Genomic DNA, 27,800 nt, shown 5'->3' with positions numbered 1-27,800 from the left:
AACTGGATCTTCTGTGCCACTCGGGAAAGAGGAGTTACCCAAGACAGGGAACAGGGGAGAGGCATGAGGGGCCAAAAAGCCAGCAGAGAGATGCTTATGGCACATCTTCAATGTGGGGACAATAGTGGGATGGGAACCAGCAAAACGAGAGGAGGCCGGGATCCATGGGGCTGCCAGCAAGGAGATTGGGGAGACCGACATTTCCAGGCCTACCCATAATTTAGTGGGGGTGTGGCGATGCCAACCTAGTACCCAAAAGAGATGAGCAGCAGCATAGTATTGATAAAGGTTAGGAAGACCCAGACCTCCTCTCGCTTTGGGACGGTACAATATCGCTTTGGCTATGCGGAGTTGCTTATGTGCCCAAATAAACTTCGTAAGGAGTGTAGACAATTGTTGGAAGTAGGACAAGGGCACCGCCACTGGGAGGGCTTGGAATAGGTAAAGAAATCGTGGCAAGACATTCATCTTGAAGATCGCACAGCGCCCAAACCAGGTGAAGGTGCCCCCGTGCCACCTGAGCAAGTCTGCATCGATACGACTAAGTAAGGATGGGAAGTTAGCTTTGAAGAGGTCAGCTACCACGGGCGTTAGCTGGACCCCAAGGTAAGTCAGCGAAGAGCGCGACCAACGAAAAGGAAAGGCAGATGCTAGGGAGGCAGCGACAGAGGGGGGAAGAGAAAGGTTAAGCGCTTCCGATTTTTGTAGGTTGATTTTATAGTTGGATAGATTTTGGTAGCGGGAGAGTTCCGAGAGAACATTGGGCAGGGAGACAAGAGGTTGGGTGAGGAAAAATAAAAGGTCATCTGCATAATAAATAAAAGGTCATCCACCGACCCCACTCGTACCCCCGAGACATTAGTATTACTTCTAACGTGTCTAAGGAAAGGTTCTAGGGTCAAGATGAAGATGAGGGGGGATAGGGGACAGCCTTGCCGCGTTCCATTGGTAATAGGGAATGAGGGAGAGAGAAGGCCATTGACCGAGACCTGGGCCGTAGGGCAGGAATACAGGGAGCCGATCCACTCCAACATGTTCGGGCCAAGACCGATGTGTCTGATTGTGGCAAAGAGGAATGGCCAGCTGACTCGGTCAAAGGCCTTCTCGGCATCCGTGGACAAGAGCATGGTGGGAAGGCCTGAGGAACGGACATGATGGATAATGTTAATTGCCCTGGTGGTATTATCACGGGCCTCTCGGGTAGGCATAAAGCCTACCTGATCCAGGTGAATAATAGGTTGGAGTAAAGGAGTAAGGAGGGCAGCTAAAATTTTTGAGAAGAATTTAAGGGTCAGATTCAGAAGGGAAATAGGGCGGTAGTTTTGGCATTGGGAAGGGTCTTTGCCTTCCTTGGGGATAACTGAGATATGGGCACGTAGGGAGTCTGGAGGGAGAGCGGAGCCGGTGGAGACAGCGTTGTATGCAGACAAAAAGTGATCCCGGAGAAGGGGGCCGAATGATTTGTAATAAGGCAGAGTAAGGCCATCGGGGCCCGGGGCTTTGCTAGACAGGGAGGATTTAATTCGAGCGAAGAAATACTGTCCTCTGGTAGGGAAGGAAGGCCGGAATCTCGCAGATAGGAGGAGATAGAAGAGAGAGGGGGGTCGGTACTGTTGGAGCTGGGTATGGAGGAGAGCCCATAAAGGCCCACATAATAGGAGCGAAATGCTTCCGCTATTTGGGAGGAGAGCGACAGCCGAGCGCCGTTAGCCGAGGAGATTTGGGGAATGAAGGAGCGGGCTCTCTGTAGTCTAAGGGCTCGGGCTAGGGTCCTGCCAGGTGTGTTGCCAAACTCAAAATAGTGACGACGGCAACGTGCTAAGGAAGCCTTGGCAGTGGTAAATGTGAGATCCCTTAATTTACCCCGCAGGGCCGCCAGCTCCGCACCTACGGATACAGCTAGCGTCCTTTTGTGCTGCTTATCAAGGTCTGCAATTTGCGAGATAAGGGACAAAATCTTAGCCGAGCGCTCTTTTTTAAGCCGTGTGGCCAATTTGATAAAAGTACCCCTTATGTAGCACTTGTGGGCTTCCCACACCACCGTGGGCGAGGAGTCGGGGGTAACATTAGTAGAAAAGTAACTGGTTAAATCCGCGCGAATTTCAGCAAGGACCGTCGGGTCCCTCAACAAGGAGTCATTAAAGGCGCCAGCGCCACGACCAGGGTTGGGGGGGGGGAGGGTAAATGAGATGGAGATGAGTGCGTGGTCCGAAAAGGAAATAGGATCAATAGAGGCAATGGCCACTTTGTCCAAGTGCATGTGAGAGACCAATAAATAGTCAATACGGGAATACAGATTATGTGGATGAGAAAAGAAGGTATAGTCCTTATCCTGGGGGTGCTGAAGTCTCCAGACATCCATAAGCTGAAAGGAATGCAAGGTGTGCTTAACTCGTCGCAGGGCGGAGAAGGAGAGGGAAGAATGACCCATAGAGGAGTCGGGTAAAGGGTCCAACGCCATGTTGAGATCTCCACCGATAACCACCCCCCCTTCCAAGAAGGATTCCTTGTCTGCCAGACAGCGTTCTAGAAAGGCCAGCTGACCTGTATTGGGAAGGTATACTGAACCGAAGGTACAGAGTGTGCCAGCCATCTTACCCTTCACGAAGAGATACCGACCCTCTGAGTCCGACAACTGATCCAGAAGCTCCCAAGGAGCAGAGCGAGCAATCAGAATGGATACCCCCTTGGTTTTAGAGTCCGAGGCACAACTGTGGAACACATCGGGGAAGTTACGATCGGACAGGCGCTGGACCTGGTCTTTTCGGAAATGTGTTCCCTGGATAAAGGCCACCGAGGCGCGTTTAGCCCAGAGGAGTCGCAACAAGGAGGACCGTTTCTCTGGTATATTCAGGCCTTGTGCATTTAACGAAACGCAAAGGATAGAAGACATGACTCAGCAAGGAGCGACCACGGGAGGGAGGGGGAAAGAAGGAGGAGTAAGAGGGGGAAAAGTGAAAAAGGGGAGGTGAGGGAAACAGAGAGAGAAGAAGGGAGTTGGGTATCAAAGACCCAGACACTAGGATGGACAGGAGCCACCAGGGCGGCCCGCCTAGAGCCTGTGAGGAGACGGCCACGTGGGGGAACGTGGAAGAACAGACCTAGGTCTTGGCTCAAGCACCCAACCTCCGAGAGAACCTATCCAGAGGGTGGGGGTGGAGCGTTCAAACGAAGGCCAACAGAATGCCTCAGTCATCCGGGCACCCTGCTAACGGTAAGTCAAGGGACAACCACCACAGGTGGCTGAAGACTCCTAGGGTCATAGTTGGGAGGGGGAGCCGGAGGAGAAGGGGAGCATCGGGAACCCATGGCAGAGACTAGCGGGGGAGGGTGTCACGGCCGCGGCGGCTTCCCGCGTCCCGGGTGGCCGCCGCGACCGCCTCCTGTCCCGTGCAGCCGCCGGGGTCCTTGTGTAGGGACCCGGCGCTGCTGCTGCTTCGGCCCCTGGGGCGCCTCACCTCTCCTCCGTGCATGTCGCGGTCTGTGCTGGCCGGCGCGCGCGTCCCCGCCTCCTAGGGCGCGCGCGCGCCGGCTGTCTCAGATTTAAAGGGGCAGTGCGCTCCTAATTGGTTAGTGGCACCAATCACTCCCCTATAAATCCCAGCATGCCCTGTCCTTAGGGTTGGAGCCTCTACATGCTTCCCATAGCGTTGGCCCAGCCCCCTGTTGTTCCTGTGTCCTATTCCGCTACCTGGTCCTAGTCCCTGTTCCTGAGTCCTATCCGTTACCTGTTCCTGAGTCCTATCCGTTACCTGGTCCCTAGTCCCTGTTCCTGGTTCCTGTTCCCCTGTCCCTCCATCTGTTCCCGTGTTCAGCCTGTCACGTGCGCTCTCACCTGCAGACCATTGCCTGTGCCATCTCCTGCCACGCCTCGCCTGCCGACACCAGCAACCAAGCCAGGGGTAGCGACCTGGGGGTCGCCTGCCGCAGCAAGTCCATCCCGCCTTGCGGCGGGCTCTGGTGAAAACCAGCGGCCCCTTAGACTCCGCCCCCTGGTGAGGTTAGTGCCATCGCTGGTGTCGGTCCAGTGGATCCACTACTCCAGGCGTTACAGTAGGCTCCAACCATGGATCCCGGCGAGGTGCCTGATCTCCGTGACGTCGCCAGAGTGGTCACTCAGCAGGCGCAACAAATCCAGAAACAGTCGCAGCAGATCCAGCAACTCACTACCGCCTTACAGCAGCAGACTACTGCCCAGCGCACACCACCTCCTGACGCTTCTTCTTCACTCCGACTGGCTCTCCCAAGCAAGTACTCTGGGGACTCTAAGTTGTGCAGAGGATTCTTGACTCAGTGCACCATGCACATTGAACTTTTGAGTAGTCAGTTTTCCACCGAGCGCTCTAAAGTGGCTTTCATCATCAGCCTATTGGAAGGTAGAGCCCTGGCCTGGGCCACGCCACTGTGGGACCGTGATGATCCTGTTGCTGCCAATCTCCGGGCCTTCCTATTCGAGTTTCGCTCCGTCTTTGAGGAACCTGCCCGTGCTTCTTCAGCCGAGACTGCTCTCCTCAACCTCTCTCAAGGCAGCTCCTCTGTTGGTGACTACGCCATCCAGTTCCGCACCCTGGCAGCTGAATTGGACTGGAACGAGGCCGCCCTATTGGCCACCTTCAAGAAGGGTCTGTCTAGTCGAGTGAGAGACGTGCTCGCTGCCCGAGACCTGCCTACCTCCCTGAACGAACTCATTCTACTGGCCACCCGAGTTGATACTCGTTTTTCGGAGAGGGAGGAGGAGGTTCGGCATGAACATTTACTAAGCCGTTCCCGTCGCCATCCCCAGCTGGCGCCGGTTTTCCAGAATCCTGACCTTTCGATGTCCCAGCCCTCTCCTGAGATTCCTATGCAGGTGGAACGGGCTCACCTGACGCCTGATGAAAGAATCCGGCGCCTGGAGCGGAATCTCTGTCTCTATTGCGGTGGTTCCGATCACTTCCGGCTGGGATGTCCCCTACGTCCCCAAACATCCGGAAAATGCTCGCACCTAGGTCCGGTGGGACAGGTGTCCCTAGGTGTGAATGCCACCTTTCCAAGTCTGTCTATGCCAGTTTCCATCCGGACTCCCTCAGGACAAAATCATCAGACTACTGCCTTCCTCGATTCTGGGTCAGCAGGCAGTTTTATTGCGGCAACATTGGTCCAAAGATGGCGGCTACCCGTGACACGACTAGCCAGGCCCCTGACTATCTCCTCGGTCACGGGCGAAATTCTTACCGACCGTGTGTACTACCAGACCGCACCTTTAGTCCTCCAGGTGGGTCCTTTACATCAAGAAGAGATATCCTTCTACGTCCTGCCCCATTCTTCCCCCGCGGTCCTCCTGGGACTCCCGTGGCTGCAAGAACATGCCCCTCAGCTGGACTGGAGAACCGGGGAGATTCTCAGTTGGGGTCAGGACTGTTCCAACCAGTGTCTCAAGTCACCTCAGACCAAGTGTACTATGTCGTTTTCTGTCCCTGCCAAGCCTCTATCCGGCCTACCGGCAGAAGACCAAGACTCGGCGGATGCCTTCTCTGCCGAGGTGTACCCTCTCTCCGTACCCAAGACTGAGGTCATGTCCTCTCACCACCGGGAGAACTTACAGAAGGACCTCGTCCACAGACCCACATTCCCTTGCCACGTTTTACCGCCTGATCGCCTAGCACCAGTCGTCACCTCCTCGCTTCGGAGAGTACCCCCCGGAAAGACTCATGTTCACCCTGCGCTTCGAAGAGGTATTTTGAAGTGGGGACATTCCTCGTTGGAGGCCGGGCACCCTGGAGTCCGTAAGACCGGCCAACGGATCTCTCGCCACTACTGGTGGCCCAGTCTATCCCAAGATGTCAAAGACTTTGTGGCTTCCTGTGCCATTTGCAGGCAAGAAAGAGGGGGAGGCCAAAGGGGGGGGGGGGTACTGTCACGGCCGCGGCGGCTTCCCGCGTCCCGGGTGGCCGCCGCGACCGCCTCCTGTCCCGTGCAGCCGCCGGGGTCCTTGTGTAGGGACCCGGCGCTGCTGCTGCTTCGGCCCCTGGGGCGCCTCACCTCTCCTCCGCGCATGTCGCGGTCTGTGCCGGCCGGCGCGCGCGTCCCCGCCTCCTAGGGCGCGCGCGCGCTGGCTGTCTCAGATTTAAAGGGGCAGTGCGCTCCTAATTGGTTAGTGGCACCAATCACTCCCCTATAAATCCCAGCATGCCCTGTCCTTAGGGTTGGAGCCTCTACATGCTTCCCATAGCGTTGGCCCAGCCCCCTGTTGTTCCTGTGTCCTATTCCGCTACCTGGTCCTAGTCCCTGTTCCTGAGTCCTATCCGCTACCTGGTCCTAGTCCCTGTTCCTGAGTCCTATCCGTTACCTGGTCCCTAGTCCCTGTTCCTGGTTCCTGTTCCCCTGTCACTCCATCTGTTCCCGTGTTCAGCCTGTCACGTGCGCTCTCACCTGCAGACCATTGCCTGTGCCATCTCCTGCCACGCCTCGCCTGCCGACACCAGCAACCAAGCCAGGGGTAGCGACCTGGGGGTCGCCTGCCGCAGCAAGTCCATCCCGCCTTGCGGCGGGCTCTGGTGAAAACCAGCGGCCCCTTAGACTCCGCCCCCTGGTGAGGTTAGTGCCATCGCTGGTGTCGGTCCAGTGGATCCACTACTCCAGGCGTTACAGAGGGGAAGGGAGGGGAGTTGCTCCAGGGAGGAGGAACCCACCTGGGGAAGGTGGGAGGGGGAGTCAGCGGAGGGGAAAGACGAGGAAGGAGAAGAAGGTAAAACGGACCTTGCGTGCAGCTGGCAGCCTCTGTACAGCAAAAAACATGTGGAAAGGAATATATGTAAAATCAGAATACAAAAAAAATTATATCAGAATACAGGAGATAAATATATATATACACATGTGCATATACGTACACATACACATATATATTCATATACATATACATACACATGTAAAAGAACAGATGTAACCCCAGGGAATATATGACAGTACATTTAACATAGACAGGACTAGCACTGTGTATTTATAGAAAAAAGAACAAATACTATAGAGTACAAGAATTATAGTGTAACCTTGAACGTAATGCAACACCACCCTCTAGTGGGCGTTTAGCGACACTGCCGTGTTCCTGCATCACACAGTGTAGACTTGGAGGCACATTGAAGGAGATCGCTGACAAGGGAATAGGGGGGAGGGGGGAAGAGGCAAGGGGGGCGAGGTAGTGGAAGCAAAGGGGGAATAGGCATGGGGGAAGGGGGGGAAGGGAGAGGAGCGGGAGCAGGGGGACAAGTGACATGTAACATAGTGCACACTCGGTTCTCTACCCAGCACAGGGTGGGTTGGCGTGGACCGTGAAGTGACCCCCCACGGCACCTTCCAGGGCCGGGGGGAGATTACGGTGGGGCACCTAGATGTCACCAGGGGGGGCAGGACAAGCGGGAAAAAGGGATATAGGAAAGGTGGGGGGGGGGGGGGGGGGATGGTATACAGGGGAAAAAGGGGGGGGGAGTCGAGATCACAGGAGAAGCGGGAGACAACACTACCCTCACTCCTCTGGGTGGTGAAGGAGTTAACAAGGTGTCTCAAAGGGCCACATGGTAGCTGGTGGGGTAGATACAGACGCCAGGGCACCCGAGCAGTCAGACAAAGCAACAGTCCCCCTATACCCGGTGCGGAGAGGGGACTCACGGCAGTGTCTCAGGGAGTCCTCCATTTTCCCTCACAGGACCACCGGAGAGCGCTGCGGGAGGGAAGTCGGGCGGGAGTCATCTCGTCGGGGGGAGCGGGATCGGGGCTGTTCGCTGAGGGGTGTTCGGTGCCCAGGAGCAGGTCTAGCCGCAGGAGGAGGGAGGGCAGGAGCAGTCCAGTCCGGGATCGGTAAGCCCGGAATGTATAGAAGGTTGAAGGCAGCCGGAAGATCTCCAGGTGTGTGGACCATGCAGGAAGCCCCTCCGCGTCTCACAATGAGATGAAAGGGGTATCCCCAGCTATAAGAGGCCCCCGCATCCTTAATCCGCATCCAGGAGAGGGCGCAGAGGCACCGCATCGCTAAGGTACGGCGAGACAGATCTTGGGAGCAGGGTGACTTCCACGCCATGATAATCCAGGGGACCCAACTCCCAGGCAGGGATTCCTTCTGCTAATAATAGTGGACACGGCACAGGACGTCCCGTGGGCGGTTGCGGTCTTGAGAGCGGGGACCAGCCACTCGGTGCGTTCTGTCCATTTCTATGTGTGTGTCCTCTGGGTCCCCCAGGTATTGATTGAAGATGCTTCTAACCGTGTCCACCAGGCGGTCCGGTCCTATGTCTTCAGGGAGGCCGCGGATCTTAACATTGTTGCGGCGGCCCCTGTTTTCCAGGTCGTCCACATAGAAAATCAGGTCCCTCAGGACCGCACCGTGGGCCTCCACACGGGGGCAACGGCGGAGACCCTTTTATCCAGCTCCGACTGCCATGACTCCAGTGAGCCAATGGAAGAGTTTATAGAGGCAACTGCAGTCTTCAATTCTGCCATGTCCCTGCTCCTCCATGTGGGACAGCTGCGCTGTGAGTTCGGCCTGTGTGGGGAGGGCCTGGAGCAGGCTTCTCACCTCCGTTAGTAAGGCGGCCAGAGCAGTAGCTGACAGAAGATCCCCCTCTGGGGGCAAGCGGGGAGGTGAGTCGGGAGTTACTTGAGACCTGAAGATCTCCGGGAGCGGCTGGCTCAGGTCCGGGAGAGGGGGATTCGACTGTTGGGCCGCTTTCCCGGTGGCGGTCGCGGCAGCCATCTTGGTGCTGCTCGAGGCGTCAGTCGGGGAGGGCGATAAGGAGTGGACAAAGCGGGTAATAGAAGCCCGGGAGGTCACCAGGGGGGTTGCTGGAGTCTTTCTAGCCCTAGTGGGCATCCGTGTCAGAATGCGGGTGGTCTGTGTTCCGTTAATGATGGTCAGTGCCCGGAGCTGAGGAAAGCCATGCTCAAGCCACGCCCCTAAAATACATGTTTTCAATCGAGTATTCAACCAAAAATGCAGTAAAAATTTGATTTTCTTTAAACTATGCAGGGGGGGGGCAGGCACTAGGAGCACAGAGGAAGTCATAGAAAAGCATCTGCATTCATTGGCTGGCTAAACCATGTGACCTTCAGAGTACAAGAATAGTGGTTTTCAGATTTGTTTTCAGATGCTACTTTGAGCTAGAGGGAGACAGTGTGGAGCAGGGACAGTCAGGTATTAGAGAGGGAGACAGTGTGGAGCAGGGACAGTCAGGTATTAGAGGGAGACAGTGTGGAGCAGGGACAGTCAGGTATTAGAGAGGGAGACAGTGTGGAGCAGGGACAGTCAGGTATTAGAGGGAGACAGTGTGGAGCAGGGACAGTCAGGTATTAGAGAGGGAGACAGTGTGGAGCAGGGACAGTCAGGTATTAGAGGGAGACAGTGTGGAGCAGGGACAGTCAGGTATTAGAGAGGGAGACAGTGTGGAGCAGGGACAGTCAGGTATTAGAGGGAGACAGTGTGGAGCAGGGACAGTCAGGTATTAGAGAGGGAGACAGTGTGGAGCAGGGACAGTCAGGTATTAGAGAGGGAGACAGTGTGGAGCAGGAACAGTCAGGTATTAGAGGGAGACAGTGTGGAGCAGGGACAGTCAGGTATTAGAGGGAGACAGTGTGGAGCAGGGACAGTCAGGTATTAGAGAGGGAGACAGTGTGGAGCAGGGACAGTCAGGTGTTAGGTAATTTTAGGCAGGAGAGACCCCCAAAAGCTCTTGTTAGGGCTAAAATTATAGATAGCATATCTTCTATAATTTTCTATAAATACGAAAATGTGCTGTTTTAATTAAATATAGACTATTACGGACTCTTGTTTTGCATATTTAGACTATTACAAAGAATGATATTACTGCCAGGATACCACTAATACCACTCCCAGTCATAGGGGTGTAATACTGCTTCCCCTGCTGTCTCAGTTGCATCCAGTGGTGTTTACATCATTTCCTGAGGTGTCATTGTGGACTTGGTGACCTCCAAGTGGTCGAATTTAGGTTTCCAAGAAACAAGCATTTTTTTTTCCCATTGACTTTAATGGAGTTTGATATTCGATCAAATATTTGAGTATTGCAGTCTACTTGAATTGAATTTCGAACTTTTGAATATTTCACTACTCGCTCATCTCTATCCATTATATCATATAGGTCTATGTTTCTACCATATGGAGTTACTTTAGTGCTATTACTTGGACTGTCCTCAAAAAAGAAAAAAAGCATATGCACAGAAGTGGTAGCACATCACAAAAGAGCCTTTATTACATAACCATAAATACAAAAATAACATATAAATGTACAGGAGTAGTAGAACAAGGGAGACAAAACCCCAGATACTGCGCTACATTAAAATCACTTAAAATGTCAACAGAAGTCCTGCTGGCGTTCCATCCAAGACTAATCTACCAGCCTGACCCTGGACTGTATATGCAATGATAGTAGTATAACATCTCTTTCCCGAAGCCAAAAAACACTATAGATCACACAATGCAACAAAAAAAGGTATAGGGTATACACAAAAGGGGGAAATGGAGAAAAGTCACCATATGCAATCCACAAAGTATAAAGGAAGGGTCAGATGGGATAAGAAATCACCCCACGCGTTCTGCCGTCTAGCGGCTTCCTCAGGGATGTGGGCAGTAAAGTATGGGGCATACTTATATATGTAAGTGAGGACAATCATAACTTTATTGAAATAATCATGCCATGTGCAGGAGAATACGGCTTTTCAAACCGATGATCGGCGCCATTTTGGAATTACAGTGCATGCGCGATAGCACTACAGCACTACGTCTCACACCGATGACCAGCACCATCTTAAAATTACAGCACATGCGCAGTAGCGCTGCACAGCTACGACTAGAGAAGAAAATGTGCATGCTTCAAGAAAATATTGGTCGATATATGTATAAAGATAAAATTATTCTGTATACTACAAGAAAATGGCTGCCGATGTCGTTGGGCATAACAATACTCAAATTCAACTCATATCCATAGCGGATTGTCATACAATGTCATCGTAATTCTATGCATATATATATATATATATATATATATATATATATATATATATATATATACACTACCGTTATAAAGTTTGGGGTCCCCCAAACAATTGTGTTTTCCATGAAAAGTCCCACTTCTTCACCCCCATACGTTGTGAAATGAATAGAAAATAGAGACAAGACATTGACAAGGTTAGAAATACTGATTTGTATGTGAAATAACATTGTTCTTCCATCACACTTTGCTTCCGTCCCAGAATCCTCCTCTTGCACCAATTCCAGCATTGCACACCTTTGGCATTCTAGCTATTAATCTGTTGGGGTAAGCTGGAGAAATTGCCCCCCACGCTTCTAGAAGCAGCTCCCACAAGTTGGATTGGTTGGATGGGCACTTCTGGCGTACCATACGGTCCAGCTGCTCCCACAATGGGGTGGTGATCTGGTGACTGCGCTTGCCACTCCATTACCTATGATAGAATACCAGCTGCTGCTTCTGCTGGAAATAGTTCTTGCACAATTTGGAGGTGTTTAGGGTCATTGTCCTGTTGTAGGATGAAATTGGCTCCAACCAAGCGCTGCCCACTGGGTATGGCATGGCGGTGCAGAGTGATGGCCTTCCTTATTCACAATCCCTTTTACCCTGTACAAATCTCCCACCTTACCAGCACCAACCCCAGACCATCACATGACCTCCACCATGTATAACAGATGGCGTCAGGCATTCTTCCAGCATCTTCTCATTTCTTCTGCGTCTCACAAACCTTCTTCTTTGGGATCACCTCAAACTTGGATTCATCCGTCCACAACACTTTTTTCCAGTCTTCCTCTGCCCAATCTCTGTGTTCTTTTGCCCATCTTAATCTTTTTCTTTTATTGGCCAGTCTCAGATATGGCTTTTTCTCTGCCACTCTGCCCTGAAGCCCAAAATCCGGCAGCCGCCTCTTCCCTGTAGATGGTGACACTGGTGTTTTGCGGGTACTATGTAATGAAGATGCCAGTTGGGGACCAGTGAGGTGTCTGTTTCTCAAGCTAGAAACTCTAATGTGCTTATCTTCTTGCTTAGTTGTGCAACGCGGCCTCCCACTTCTTTTTCTACTCTGGTTAGAGCCTGTTTGTGCTGTCCTCTGAAGGGAGTAGTACACACCATTGTAGGAAATCTTCAATTTCTTAGCAATTTCTCGCATGGAATAGCCTTCATTTCTAAGAACAAGAATAGACTGTCGAGTTTCAGATGAAAGTTCTCTTTTTCTGGCCATTTTGAGCGTTTAATTGACCCCACAAATGTGATGCTCCAGAAACTCAATCTGGAAGGCTGAGGAGGAAGGTCAGTTTTGTAGCTTCTGTAACCAGCTAGACTGTTTTCAGATGTGTGAACATGATTGCACAAGGGTTTTCTAATCATCAATTAGCCTTCTGAGCCAATGAGCAAACACATTGTACCATTAGAAGACTGGAGTGATAGTTGCTGGAAATGGGCCTCTATACACCTATGTAGATATTGCACCAAAAAACAGACATTTGCAGCTAGAATAGTCGTTTACCACATTAGCAATGTATTATTACGCCTGGAGTAGTGGATCCACTGGACCGGCACCAGCGATGGCACAAACCTCACCAGGGAGCGGAGTCTAAGGGGCCGCTGGTTTTCACCAGAGCCCACCGCAAAGCGGGATGGACTTGCTGCGGCAGACGACCCCCAGGTCGCTACCCCTGGCTTGGTTGCTGGTGACGGCAGGCGAGGCGTGGCAGGAGTAGGTACTGACAGTGGCGTGTAGGCGTACCGCAGGTGACAGGCTGAACACAGGAACAGCAGTGAGACGGGAAGCAGGAACCAGGGACTAGGAGTAGGGACTGGGTAGCGGGCAGGAAACAGGAACAAGGACTAGGGACCAGGTAGCGGACAGGTATCAGGAACAACAAGGAGCTGGGCCAAACGCTATGGGAAGCATGTAGAGGCTCCAACACTAAGGACAGGGCATGCTGGGATTTATAGGGGAGTGATTGGTGCCACTAACCAATTAGGAGCGCACTGCCCCTTTAAATCTGAGACAGCCGGCGCGCGCGCACCCTAGGAGGCGGGGACGCGCGCGCCGGCCGGCACAGACCGCGACATGCACGGAGGAGAGGTGAGGCGCCCCAGGGGCCGAAGCAGCAGCAGCGCCGGGTCCCTACACAAGGACCCCGGCGGCTGCACGGGACAGGAGGCGGTCGCGGCGGCAACCCGGGACGCGGGAAGCCGCCGCGGCCGTGACAGTACCCCCCCCTTTGGCCTCCCCCTCTTTCTTGCCTGCAAATGGCACAGGAAGCCACAAAGTCTTTGACATCTTGGGATAGACTGGGCCACCAGTAGTGGCGAGAGATCCGTTGGCCGGTCTTACGGACTCCAGGGTGCCCGGCCTCCAACGAGGAATGTCCCCACTTCAAAATACCTCTTCGAAGCGCAGGGTGAACATGAGTCTTTCCGGGGGGTACTCTCCGAAGAGTGGAGGTGACGACTGGTACTAGGCGATCAGGCAGTAAAACGTGGCAAGGGAATGTGGGTCTGTGGACGAGGACCTTCTGTAAGTTCTCCCGGTGGTGAGAGGACATGACCTCAGTCTTGGGTACGGAGAGAGGGTACACCTTGGCAGAGAAGGCATCCGCCGAGTCTTGGTCTTCTGCCGGTAGGCCGGATAGAGGCTTGGCAGGGACAGAAAACGACATAGTACACTTGGTCTGAGGTGACTTGAGACACTGGTTGGAACAGTCCTGACCCCAACTGAGAATCTCCCCGGTTCTCCAGTCCAGCTGAGGGGCATGTTCTTGCAGCCACGGGAGTCCCAGGAGGACCGCGGGGGAAGAATGGGGCAGGACGTAGAAGGATATCTCTTCTTGATGTAAAGGACCCACCTGGAGGACTAAAGGTGCGGTCTGGTAGTACACACGGTCGGTAAGAATTTCGCCCGTGACCGAGGAGATAGTCAGGGGCCTGGCTAGTCGTGTCACGGGTAGCCGCCATCTTTGGACCAATGTTGCCGCAATAAAACTGCCTGCTGACCCAGAATCGAGGAAGGCAGTAGTCTGATGATTTTGTCCAGAGGGAGTCCGGATGGAAACTGGCATAGACAGACTTGGAAAGGTGGCATTCACACCTAGGGACACCTGTCCCACCGGACCTAGGTGCGAGCATTTTCCGGATGTTTGGGGACGTAGGGGACATCCCAGCCGGAAGTGATCGGAACCACCGCAATAGAGACAGAGATTCCGCTCCAGGCGCCGGATTCTTTCATCAGGCGTCAGGTGAGCCCGTTCCACCTGCATAGGAATCTCAGGAGAGGGCTGGGACATCGAAAGGTCAGGATTCAGGAAAACCGGCGCCAGCTGGGGATGGCGACGGGAACGGCTTAGTAAATGTTCATGCCGAACCTCCTCCTCCCTCTCCGAAAAACGAGTATCAACTCGGGTGGCCAGTAGAATGAGTTCGTTCAGGGAGGTAGGCAGGTCTCGGGCAGCGAGCACGTCTCTCAGTCGACTAGACAGACCCTTCTTGAAGGTGGCCAATAGGGCGGCCTCGTTCCAGTCCAATTCAGCTGCCAGGGTGCGGAACTGGATGGCGTAGTCACCAACAGAGGAGCTGCCTTGAGAGAGGTTGAGGAGAGCAGTCTCGGCTGAAGAAGCACGGGCAGGTTCCTCAAAGACGGAGCGAAACTCGAATAGGAAGGCCCGGAGATTGGCAGCAACAGGATCATCACGGTCCCACAGTGGCGTGGCCCAGGCCAGGGCTCTACCTTCCAATAGGCTGATGATGAAAGCCACTTTAGAGCGCTCGGTGGAAATCTGACTACTCAAAAGTCAAGAATCCTCTGCACAACTTAGAGTCCCCAGAGTACTTGCTTGGGAGAGCCAGTCGGAGTGAAGAAGAAGCGTCAGGAGGTGGTGTGCGCTGGGCAGTAGTCTGCTGCTGTAAGGCGGTAGTGAGTTGCTGGATCTGCTGCGACTGTTTCTGGATTTGTTGCGCCTGCTGAGTGACCACTCTGGCGACGTCACGGAGATCAGGCACCTCGCCGGGATCCATGGTTGGAGCCTACTGTAACGCCTGGAGTAGTGGATCCACTGGACCGGCACCAGCGATGGCACAAACCTCACCAGGGAGCGGAGTCTAAGGGGCCGCTGGTTTTCACCAGAGCCCGCCGCAAAGCGGGATGGACTTGCTGCGGCAGACGACCCCCAGGTCGCTACCCCTGGCTTGGTTGCTGGTGACGGCAGGCGAGGCGTGGCAGGAGTAGGTACTGACAGTGGCGTGTAGGCGTACCGCAGGTGACAGGCTGAACACAGGAACAGCAGTGAGACGGGAAGCAGGAACCAGGGACTAGGAGTAGGGACTGGGTAGCGGGCAGAAAAGAGGAACAAGGACTAGGGACCAGGTAGCGGACAGGTATCAGGAACAACAGGGAGCTGGGCCAAACGCTATGGGAAGCGTGTAGAGGCTCCAACACTAAGGACAGGGCATGCTGGGATTTATAGGGGAGTGATTGGTGCCACTAACCAATTAGGAGCGCACTGCCCCTTTAAATCTGAGACAGCCGGCGCGCGCGCGCCCTAGGAGGCGGGGACGCGCGCGCCGGCCGGCACAGACCGCGACATGCACGGAGGAGAGGTGAGGCGCCCCAGGGGCCGAAGCAGCAGCAGCGCCGGGTCCCTACACAAGGACCCCGGCGGCTGCACGGGACAGGAGGCGGTCGCGGCGGCAACTCGGGACGCGGGAAGCCGCCGCGGCCGTGACATGTATAGAGTGGATTTCTTTAAAGTTAGGACTAGTTTAAAGTTATCTTCATTGAAAAGTACAGGGCTTTTCCTTCAAAAATAAGGACGTTTCAATGTGACCCCAAACTTTTGAACGGTAGTGTGTGTATGTGTATATGTATATATATACACACACACTTCCCGATCAGATAAGCATACCGTAATAGTAAAAAATCTCTGTATAGTGATCGGCGCCTTTTTGGAGATGTAGCACATGTGCAATAGCGTTAGGAGAATGAGACTAGAGGAAAAAATGTACAGGACTACACAAAAATGGCGTCCTTTATATGTACAATATCATCCCTCACACAGCAAAGACAAATCTCATGTGAATTTCATATTTCAAATTCCATAATTTCATATATTTCATATATCATTGTGCCAAGTATCAACAACTGTTATGTTTGACGCTTATATGTGAAGATAAGGTCATAAGTCATCCAAAGCACACATGGTCGTGCTGACCAAACATGGCACGGAGTGGTTATTTACTCGTCACATTGAAGATAATATAGAACCGTTACCTGGTCATTAGGGATATAACCCATTAAAGATTGTTTCACATATTTATCCCAATACAAGTGCAGCGGAAACAGTGTATGGCGCTCCCAAGTATCAGGTATAATGATAGAGATACACATGATCGCAACAGTTAGTTCCCATATCTGTCACAGTACAAATGCAGCCAAGACAAGATGAATGGAAAGATATATTGATATGTATTGTATACATTATGATGGCCTTACTATCCACAAGAAGATGTCTCTGAAAGTATTAAAGACAATCTGAGGAGGAGAATTGATAACCGTCTGGACCCACCTTGAGTTTGACATTCCTTCCATCCATGCGAAAGGAGAAACATTATTTAACCAGACGTTTCTGGGTCTGAATAAATACATACTAGATTTGGACACTTTAGGGGTTTTTATTAGTCACAGATCACTATTACCTATCACCGTATGGTCATCTGACTTTTATATACATTTTTTTATATACATTTCTGTTTGGTTCTATACTGGTTACACATGTGCAGGAGAATACAAACTTTACTATCATTATGAACTTCACATTATATTTTGGGACTTATCAGTCCCTCTACTATCTGAATGTAGGTAGTATAATTTTCACTATTTTATTAGTCTTGTACGTTGTTTATTACAGTAGTGGGGTCTATATTAGGGTTGTATTCAGCACGGTGCTCAGATTCACATGGGATTTCTATATTATCTTTCAGTGTCTTTCCTCCATTTCTCCATGTGGCATAATACCATTTGATACTACACATTGCATGGATGGATGGTTGTCTGTAGACATATGTACACTCATATTTCATCCCTCCATGCACTGTGTTAGGGTGGTTTCTGGGTTATAACATGTTTTTATAACACGTTTTCCTACAAAATTTCTGGCAACAATAATTTACTATTACGGTCCACTCCCATATTTATTATAAACCTGAAACATCATCTTCTATCTGGAGATATTTTACGTCTTTTCTGCAATTTTCATTGTTGCTGATATACTATAAGAAATTGTAGGTATGATCTTATTTTATTGTATTTAGACAATATCACTAAGGTTCTACTATTGTGAGCAATGTCTGTGATCCTGATTATTTTCACAGGCTCCTTTTGAGATGTTTTCTTGCTTTTGCCTACCTAATAAAATATTGTTTAAAAAAAACAAAAACGTGTTTTTATGATTTAATTGGGACATGCTTGAGCTCCCTCGTTACTCGATTCCGGGCATCGATAGGTATAGCTCAGTTCTGTACTTACTGGACTTTGTCATGTTGGACTGTTGTCCGTACATTTTCTTAGAAGCTATTATGCCCAATAACCTTGACAACTGGGGGCGCCGTATATCGTTGTGGCTGCATTTGTACTGTGACAGATATGGGAACTAACTGTTGCGATCATGTGTATCTCTATCATTATACCTGATAACCTGATAATTGGGAGCGCCATACACTGTTTCGGCTGCACTTGTATTGGGATAAATACGTGAAACAATCTTTAATGGGTTATATCCCTAATGACCAGGTAACGGTTCTATATTATCTTCAATGTGACGATGTTTGGTCAGCACGACCATGTGTGCTTTATGTTGGATGTGTTTATCAGAGCCTGGATACCCTGTGTCACCATTTAGACATGATTTTCTTTGATAGTGCTGATTGACGGCACTTGTATATGATAGGTTTGCCATATTGAATCTGTGGATATTACTATGTGAGACTTATATGCTGCGCCGTGGCAATTTGGATGACTTATGACCTTATCTTCACATATTAGCGTCAAACATAACAGTTGTTGATACTTGGCACAATGATATATGAAATATATGAAATTATAGAATTTGAAATACGAAATTCACATGAGATTTGTCTTTGCTGTGTGAGGGATGATATTGTACATATAAAGGACGCCATTTTTGTGTAGTCCTGTACATTTTTTCCTCTAGTCTCATTCTCCTAACGCTATTGATTATTTCAATAAAGTTATGATTGTCCTCACTTACATATATAAGTATGCCCCATACTTTACTGCCCACATCCCTGAGGAAGCCGCTAGATGGCAGAACGCGTGGGGTGATTTCTTATCCCATCTGACCCTTCCTTTATACTTTGTGGATTGCATATGGTGACTTTTCTCCATTTCCCCCTTTTGTGTATACCCTATACCTTTTTTTGTTGCATTGTGTGATCTATAGTGTTTTTTGGCCTTGGGAAAGAGATGTTATACTACTATCATTGCATATACAGTCCAGGGTCAGGCTGGTAGATTAATCTTGGATGGAACGCCAGCAGGACTTCTGTTGACATTTTAAAGCGACTCTGTACCCACAATCTGACCCCCCAAACCCTTTGTACCTTCGGATAGCTGCTTTTAATCCAAGATCTGTCCTGGGGTCCGTTCAGCAGGTGATGCAGTTATTGTTCTTAGAAACAACTTTAATCTGTATCTGTGCCCTAACTTTGCACCACTCCTCCGTCCTTCCTCCCCACCCTCTTCATCATTAGGAATGCCACTGGAACATTTTCTCCTGTCTGAACATTGCACAGGTGTCTTAATGATCCAGCCCATGTTCAGTATTCACACAGGTGGGGAATAGGAGGCAATCTGCCTAGAGCATTCCTAATGATAAGGAGGGCGGGGAGGAAGGACAGAGAGGCTAATGCTTACACATTACAATGTTTACACGGAATGATTATCGTTCGAATTTTCGCAATAACTATCGCATTTGAGTGATAATCATTCCGTGTAAACACAGCAAACGACGAATGAAAAATCGTTCATTTTGATCTCTCAACGTTATTAAATCGTCATTCACTTAAAATTCGCAGATCGCTTTCTGTATACAGTCTTTCAAAGATTCCCCCTATGTAAAAGATGGGCTTAAGCGATCTTAAAAACGATTGCAATAACGATTTTTCTTACGAATTTTCTAACGATTTATTCATCTAAACGCTGATCGTTATAAAAACCAAATCGTTGCTTAAAAATCGGTAAACGATCAATTGGGCTAATTATCGCTCCATGTAAATGCAGCAAAAGTCACGCTTACCTAGCTACCGACTGAATTTCCTATTAGGATGTGAAGAATTGCCATCCAGCGTGGAGAGGGTTTTCCTGTCCTTCCCACTACCAAGAAAAGCAACAGGATGCCCTTTAGCTCATGTAAAATATTCATCTTTATTGTGGAAACTTCATTAAAAGGAATAGCGGGGGGGAGGGGGGGCGTGGCCTGCAGCCGGAGGAGACGGTCGCACATCCTGAGCGCTCCCGCTCATTACCCCGTTTATCAGCGACTTGGACCTTATTTTGCCCGCTTCCTTCTTCCTACTTGGGCTCCTATTGACTGTGAGTGTTACCCCCTACCTGGACATTATGTCATTTCGTCCGACTCAGCCGCGGAGGGGGCTAAAAGTTATATGGGATCCTCCGCATTTCAAGCAAGATGGCGCCGGCTCCCGCATGAAGCAGAAGCCGACAGAACCAGCCGACGCCTGTACTTCTTCTCCTCTTAATCAGCCTGCGCTACCACGGAGCACGATTTCTGACACCCCATCCTCTGTACTTCCCCCTAAATCCTCGGGGCTTGAATCTGAACACCGAGCTGACACTTCTGGTTCTAATGTGCCTGGAGTTGTGCCGCCGACGGGGATGAAGTGTACTGTATCTGAGACTCTGACATTTGCCACTGTGAGCCACCTGGGCTCTCCCTGCAAAGGATCTCTCCAAGCTTCAGAGTCTTCTGCCATAATCCCGCCTAAGGACTTATCAGATCCCCAGGGTCACCCTACTCCTGCTTCATTGCTAGCCACTGCTGCTAACTCCATTAATCTTTCTCCCTCGGCACCTGTGTTTGTTAGCAGCAAGGTTCAGCAAGACCCTGGCAGTTCTCACTCGCTCCTTGTCTCACCCACAAAGGATAGTCTGCCACCCTCCACAGCTGTGTGGACATCTATATTTTCCACTGCGGCACAAGACTGTGCATTTATATCATCTCCTACTCCTTCAGCATTTCTGCTTAAAAGCTCAGCCATAAACTTTGATACGTTACAATCATCAGATACACAGATGACCGAATTTTCCATCAAAAAATTGCTTCTGTCTTTCAGAGACTCTCTCCTATCTGGAATTGACCAAATCTTTCAATCATTTAGTTCCGCTGTGAGAGCTGTGGAGGACAGAGCGTTGTTGGCAGAAATAAAGTTGGGCGAGCTCATCAATTCCCATAATCAGCTGTCGGACTCCTGTAAGAGGTTGGAGGAAGAGACACAACAATTAAAAAGCAGAACCATGTTCCTGGAGGACTATGTCAGACGAAACAACGTTAAGCTTAGGGGAGTACCCGAATCTGTCCCGACATCAGAATTATCATCGTACATCCAGAGGTTTATTAAGACTGTCATGCCCAAATGTACAAATAAAGATCTGGTTATAGACTGGGTCCGCAGGGTTCCTAGACCCCGACATCTTCCCATAGATACTCCGAGAGATGTCATTACGCGCATTCATTTCCTCCATGTCAAAACAGCACTTTTAGATGCGACCAGATCAGCAGACAGACTACCGGATGAATATCAGAAGATATCTGTGTTTTCAGACCTATCACAAGGAACCTTAAAATGGCGCAAATCCTTTACTCCTTTTACTAAACTACTGCGGGACAATCATATCCCATACAAATGGTCTTCTACTACCCACCTTCTTGTGTTTAAGGGGAACTCCACATACAATCTTGCTAGCCCGGAAGAGGGAATGCAATTATGGCATTCATGGCACCCTGGACTTGGTCATTAATGAGCAACAATAGATGGGCGGTCTGTTTTAATTATCTTTGTCTCCTACCCTTCTGGCATGGGCTGGACTATGTACCCTCCACTGCGGCGTGACTAACATTCGTTAGTGTTAAACGCTGCTCTATTTTGCTACTTTCTTATCATAGTCATGCGACTATGTACCTGCATCTACACAGTTTATTTATATGATTATGCGAGAATTGTGACTGACTAGTTGTATATCGCATTGTCTCTAGCAATATACTTGCTTTCTAGGATTTAGCATTTATGAGTAAGATACAGGTTTGATCTGTAGCAACAATAAAACATTATTCATGGCCCCCTGAGGCCAAGTTTAATAGCGTGCATATGTTAGGGTTGTAATGAAACAGTTGAGCCGTTCTCGCTCTATTCTTTTATTATCTTTTAGCTGTCAGTTATATAGTATGTGCATTACCATACCCTTATAGTTACCAACGTTATCTGTGTTGCATGACGAATATTACAAAGCTATGTGACATGTTTAACCTTAAGCGTTTACCAATCTTCCTGCCTGTTATCTCCTATTTTCCGGCAGGTTCATCAAGGTAATATAGCGTACTTATCCTCTTGCATTATGTATACAGCATATTCCTGCCTTTCATACCCTTGCAACTTATTTTTATCTCCATTGTTAAAATCTATGCTTTAAAACCTCAATAAAAATGATTAAAACATTAAAAGGAATAGCCGACGCGCTTCGAGCCAACCTAGCTCTTAGTCATGGCATCTGGACTTTAGATATACCAGGGAAAAATGTACAGCGGCTCCACTATATCCTGTCCCCTTCACACATGGCGATATAAAGCCAGTTTTTTCCTGTTTGTCTGGCAATCACAGGATGCATCTGAAGTCCAGACTAAGAGCCAGGTTGGCTCGAAACGCGTCGGATATTCCTTTTAATGAAGTTTCCACAATAAAGATGAATATTTTACATGAGCTGAGGGCATCCTGTTGCTTTTCTTGATATGGATACCCCGATATCCAGGGGCTATTACCTTCGCGCTCATGTGATGGTGGGCATAAGGATGTTTCATGATGGGGGAGATGATGATAATCCTGATGATGGTTCATGATGGGGGTGATAGTGATGGGGATGATGATGGTTCATGATGGGGGTGATAGTGATGGGGATGATGATGGTTCATGATGAAAGGGGGATAGTAATGGGGTTGATGATGGTTCATGATGTGGGCCAACGTGGACAAGTTGACATCCATAAACAATAAACAAACGGAAATCCCACAGGATGTGTCCATCCCACTGCCTCAATGAGGAGACAAGATACAAATGTACATGGGGTGAGAGAGCCCTGATCTACCCCCGACCTCTCTCCCCATCTTCCCTAAATACCGCCGCAGCCTCTCTCCCTGCCTGCCCTGATCTACCCCCGGCCTCTCTCCCTGCCTGCCCTGATCTACCCCCGGCCTCTCTCCCTGCCTGCCCTGATCTACCCCCGGCCTCTCTCCCTGCCTGCCCTGATCTACCCCCGGACTCTCTCCCTGCCTGCCCTGATCTACCCCCGGCCTCTCTCCCTGCCTGCCCTGATCTACCCCCGGCCTCTCTCCCTGCCTGCCCTGATCTACCCCAAGCCTTTCTCCCTGCCTGCTCTGATCTACCCCTGGCCTCTCTCCCTACCTGCCCTGATCTACCCCCAGCCTCTTTCCCTGCCTGCTCTGATCTACCCCCAGCCTCTCTCCCTGCCTGCCCTGATCTACCCCCAGCCTCTCTCCCTGCCTGCTCTGATCTACCCCCAGCCTCTCTCCCTGCCTGCCCTGATCTACCCCCAGCCTCTCTCCCTGCCTGCCCTGATCTACCCCCGGCCTCTTTCCCTGCCTGCTCTGATCTACCCCCAGCCTCTCTCCCTGCCTGCTCTGATCTACCCCCAGCCTCTCTCCCTGCCTGCTCTGATCTACCCCCGGCCTCTCTCCCTGCCTGCTCTGATCTACCCCCAGCCTCTCTCCCTGCCTGCCCTGATCTACCCCCAGCCTCTCTCCCTGCCTGCCCTGATCTACCCCCAGCCTCTCTCCCTGCCTGCTCTGATCTACCCCTGGCCTCTCTCCCTGCCTGCCCTGATCTACCCCCAGCCTCTCTCCCTGCCTGCCCTGATCTACCCCCAGCCTCTCTCCCTGCCTGCTCTGATCTACCCCCGGCCTCTCTCCCTGCCTGCTCTGATCTACCCCCAGCCTCTCTCCCTGCCTGCTCTGATCTACCCCCAGCCTCTCTCCCTGCCTGCTCTGATCTACCCCCAGCCTCTCTCCCTGCCTGCCCTGATCTACCCCCAGCCTCTCTCCCTGCCTGCCCTGATCTACCCCCAGCCTCTTTCCCTGCCTGCTCTGATCTACCCCCAGCCTCTTTCCCTGCCTGCTCTGATCTACCCCTGGCCTCTCTCCCTGCCTGCTCTGATCTACCCCTGGCCTCTCTCCCTGCCTGCCCTGATCTACCCCCAGCCTCTCTCCCTGCCTGCCCTGATCTACCCCCAGCCTCTTTCCCTGCCTGCTCTGATCTACCCCCAGCCTCTCTCCCTGCCTGCTCTGATCTACCCCCAGCCTCTCTCCCTGCCTGCTCTGATCTACCCCCGGCCTCTCTCCCTGCCTGCCCTGATCTACCCCCAGCCTCTCTCCCTGCCTGCTCTGATCTACCCCCAGCCTCTCTCCCTGCCTGCTCTGATCTACCCCCGGCCTCTCTCCCTGCCTGCTCTGATCTACCCCCAGCCTCTCTCCCTGCCTGCTCTGATCTACCCCCGGCCTCTCTCCCTGCCTGCTCTGATCTACCCTTGGCCTCTCTCCCTGCCTGCCCTGATCTACCCCCAGCCTCTCTCCCTGCCTGCTCTGATCTACCCCCGGCCTCTCTCCCTGCCTGCTCTGATCTACCCCCAGCCTCTCTCCCTGCCTGCTCTGATCTACCCCCAGCCTCTCTCCCTGCCTGCTCTGATCTACCCCCAGCCTCTCTCCCTGCCTGCTCTGATCTACCCCCAGCCTCTCTCCCTGCCTGCTCTGATCTACCCCTGGCCTCTCTCCCTGCCTGCTCTAATCTACCCCTGGCCTCTCTCCCTGCCTGCTCTGATCTACCCCCGGCCTCTCTCCCTGCCTGCCCTGATCTACCCCCAGCCTCTCTCCCTGCCTGCCCTGATCTACCCCCAGCCTCTCTCCCTGCCTGCTCTGGTCTACCCCTGGCCTCTCTCCCTGCCTGCTCTGGTCTACCCCCAGCCTCTCTCCCTGCCTGCTCTGATCTACCCCCAGCCTATCTCCCTGCCTGCCCTGATCTACCCCCAGCCTCTCTCCCTGCCTGCCCTGATCTACCCCCAGCCTCTCTCCCTGCCTGCCCTGATCTACCCCCAGCCTCTCTCCCTGCCTGCTTAGCGATATTGTGTTAGGGATGGGGGTAGGGATGATGGTCAGAGAAGAGCGTACGGTTTCAACACAACTGATTTGGACCAAAACTCTCTAAATATTTTCTACAAAACCAAACAGATGAAATGCTCAAGATGGCAGCCAGAGTGTCTTCATGGTGATGATGATAGGTGATCACCTATCTCACTCTCCTTTAACCTCAAATATTGTTGTCTTGCAGGGATCCCCATGGTCTACATTGCCTCCCAGTATTTGGTCATCGCCTGTGCCACCCTTGCAACCCTCCTTCTGGCCTCCATCTTGATCTCTGCAGTGACCATCAGTAGACTCCAGAGACAGAAGAGTAAGGATGATGGCCGAGGGGGGAGGGATCAGTGAGAGACGTGCAGATCAGCAAACACACCACCTCACTCACAGCTCTGACAGTAAAGAAGCCTGGCCACCTCTGGAGTCTGGATCTTCATTCCTCTAGCAGGAGAGGGCGCTCTTATATTCTGTGCTCCTACATCAGTGTGCCAGTAATGATCACATCCTCCCCTGTAGTGATTGACTCCTCCACAGCTCATAACATGATCATTATTAGTGTCTCCTCACATTTGGGTCCATCTATACACGGGTATTCTCATGCACGTTTGGTCTATATTAGTATCTCCATATAATAGGGTCCATCTATACACGGGTATTCTCATGCACGTTTGGTCTATATTAGTATCTCCATATAATAGGGTCCATCTATACACGGGTATTCTCATGCACGTTTGGTCTATATTAGTATCTCCATATAATAGGGTCCATCTATACACGGATGGTCTTGTGCACGTTTGGTCTATATTAGTGTCTCCTCACATCAGGCCTCTTCTGTACACGGATGTTCTCGCTCGGTCTTCTCACATTGCGCTGTGCTGCTTTTTTGCTGTCTGATGATGTTTGCAGAGCTTGTGGTTTTGCAGATCTGGTGTTCTGACCTTCACTTCATGCCTCTCGCATCCCTTACTCATGTTTCCTGTCAAAAGCCCCCCCCCCCCCCCCCCCCCCAACACACACGCACCGCATACACAGCTGCGCAGATGGCTGTACAGTTATAGCCAAAAGTTTTGAGAATGACACAAATCTTCTATTTTCCCATGATCCTCTGCCCTCTGGTTTTTCTGTGTGTTTGTCAGATGTTTTTATCACGTACAGAAATATAATTGCAATCATATTCTGAGTAACAGAATCTTATACTGACAGGTAGATGAGTTACTGCAGCAAGTCTATAATATTTGCAGTGTGAACAATAATAAAGGATAAAAGGAGGCACTCCGGCACCCACCTTGTCTCCCCCGCTCCCCCTGCGCACAGCAATAAAAGCCGGATGGTCTGAATACACTGCTGGCGAGTGCCTCCTTTTATCCTTTATTATTGTTCATACAGCATGTTTATTTCGGATTGAGCACCACCACATACCGGACCCAGCCTGAGATAGTGCCATCAAGTGGAGAGCCAGGCAGTGCCATCACTTTTTTCTTTCTTGTTGGATCAATATTTGCAGTGTTTCGCCTTCTTCTTCAGGACCTCTGCAATTCTCCCCGGCTTCTCTCATCAACTTCTGGACCAAATCCTGACTGATAGCCGTCCATTCTTGTACAATCAATACTTGAATTTTGTCAGAATTTGTTGGTTTTTGTTTGTCCACCCGTCTATTGATGATTGACCACAAGTTCTCAATGGCATTAAGATCTGGGGAGTTTCCAGGCCATGGACCCAAAATCTCTCGGTTTTGTTCCCTGAGCCATTTATTTATCACCTTTGCTTTATGGCAAGGTGCTCCATCATGCTGGATAAGGCATTGTTGGTGGCCAAACTGCTCTTGGACGGTTGGGAGAAGTTGCTCTTGGAGGACATTCTGGTCCCATTCTTTATTCATGACTGTGTTTTTAGGAAAGACTGTGAGAGAGAAGATTCCCTTGGCTGAGAAGCAACCCCACACATGAATGGTTTCAGGATGCTTTACAGTTGGCATGAGACAAGACTAGTGATGAGCGAACGTGCTGGTCCGAGCTTGGTACTCAATCAAGTATTAGGGTACTCCATGGTGCTCATTACTCGGACGAGCATCTCGCGATACTTGAGAAAATCCCATCATCCGTTTCCTGTAAGTTTGGGCGCTATTTCTCAGCCAATAAACATGCAGGAGACTCTTTGGTACATCCTGCGATGACGTGGGACCCATCCATGTCGATAGCAGCGATTGGTTGGCCAGATCAGATGACCCTGCCATATAAAACTGGGCGGGGGCAGTGCTGGCTTCAGACGCATGCTGTGAGAGATCAGAGACAGAGCTGCTGCTGGTCAGGGAGAGTGTCAGTGTAGGATATAGCCTTCCAGTAGGCAGGGTATATACCAGCAATGCAAACACACAGACCTTTATCAGGGCTTCAAAGCTTTTATTAATACTATTACTACAGACTGCTGGCTGGGACTTGCAGTGCTGCTACCGCGATTTCACCAGCACACTGTGGTGACCGGCTGCTGGCAGAAAGGGGGCATTAGGTGTTGCATACACACCCCTAAGAAGTGCTCAGTGTACTCTTTTTTTTATTTTGGGGCTGGTGGTCCTGCTGTACTACATTGTATTGCTGGGATTTGTAGTACACCTTTATAAAACTTCACTGACTTCATTGTAAGGGTTTTATCACAGCGTGTATCTAGGTCCAGCCACTACCAGATTGTACCGTACAGCCCCCCTAAACTAGTGGGTAGTACACTGTATTGCTGGGATTTGTAGTACACTACCCCTCAAGTGATGATCCCTTTGCATGAGACAATTGCCAGATCCTCAAAGATCAAAGTCAAATTCAAAATCAAAACAGCGGTGAGGGGAGAGGTGGTGAGTCACATTATGCAGGGAATGCTACCCCAACTGCTGCAGTCAAATTGAAAATCGAAAGGGTGCTGGGGGTAGAAGGCTACTTGTTGGCTACTGCTGGGACTTAACTGGCATCCATGTTGACTACTGGTGTGCCTGCCGTTGCCTCCATGTTGGCTACTGCTGGCATCCATGTTGGCTACTTAACTGGCATCCATGTTGACTACTGGTGTGCCTGCCCTTGCCTCCTTGTTGCTGGGCCTTAACTGGCATCCATGTTGACTACTGGTGTGCCTGCCCTTGCCTCCTTGTTGCTGGGCCTTAACTTGCATCCATGTTGACTACTGGTGTGCCTGTCCTTGCCTCCTTGTTGGCTGTCCACCCGGGAAGAGCAGCTCAACATTAAGATTCTTGTTATCTCCTCCTCCTCCTCTTCCTTCAATTCTCAGCCAACTGCGAAGTCTTCTTCCGCCATGCAGGGTCTGGCCTAATTATTGGGAGGCTCCATTGCTT

At 50.9% G+C, this 27,800-nt stretch overlaps 1 protein-coding gene across 4 annotated transcripts in view; it reads left to right on the top strand.

The window, feature by feature from the left end:
• Positions 1–27,800, top strand: part of LOC138794572 (T-cell differentiation antigen CD6-like) — a 141,512-nt gene that overhangs the window by 72,397 nt on the left and 41,315 nt on the right. For 3 of the 4 annotated variants that reach the window (XM_069973327.1, XM_069973328.1, XM_069973326.1), the window contains exon 6: positions 24,660–24,782. The exons of the other annotated variant lie outside the window; for it this stretch is intronic. In XM_069973327.1, coding sequence (XP_069829428.1) covers positions 24,660–24,782 — 123 coding nt within the window. The remainder of the gene's footprint in view (positions 1–24,659; positions 24,783–27,800) is intronic. 4 annotated transcript variants of the gene reach the window in all.

This window comes from Dendropsophus ebraccatus, chromosome 6 (genome assembly GCF_027789765.1).
Source record: "Dendropsophus ebraccatus isolate aDenEbr1 chromosome 6, aDenEbr1.pat, whole genome shotgun sequence".
Classification (NCBI taxonomy): Eukaryota; Metazoa; Chordata; class Amphibia; order Anura; family Hylidae; genus Dendropsophus; species Dendropsophus ebraccatus.
Note: the sequence above shows the minus strand (reverse complement) of the source record. Positions and strands in the feature narration are given on the sequence as shown.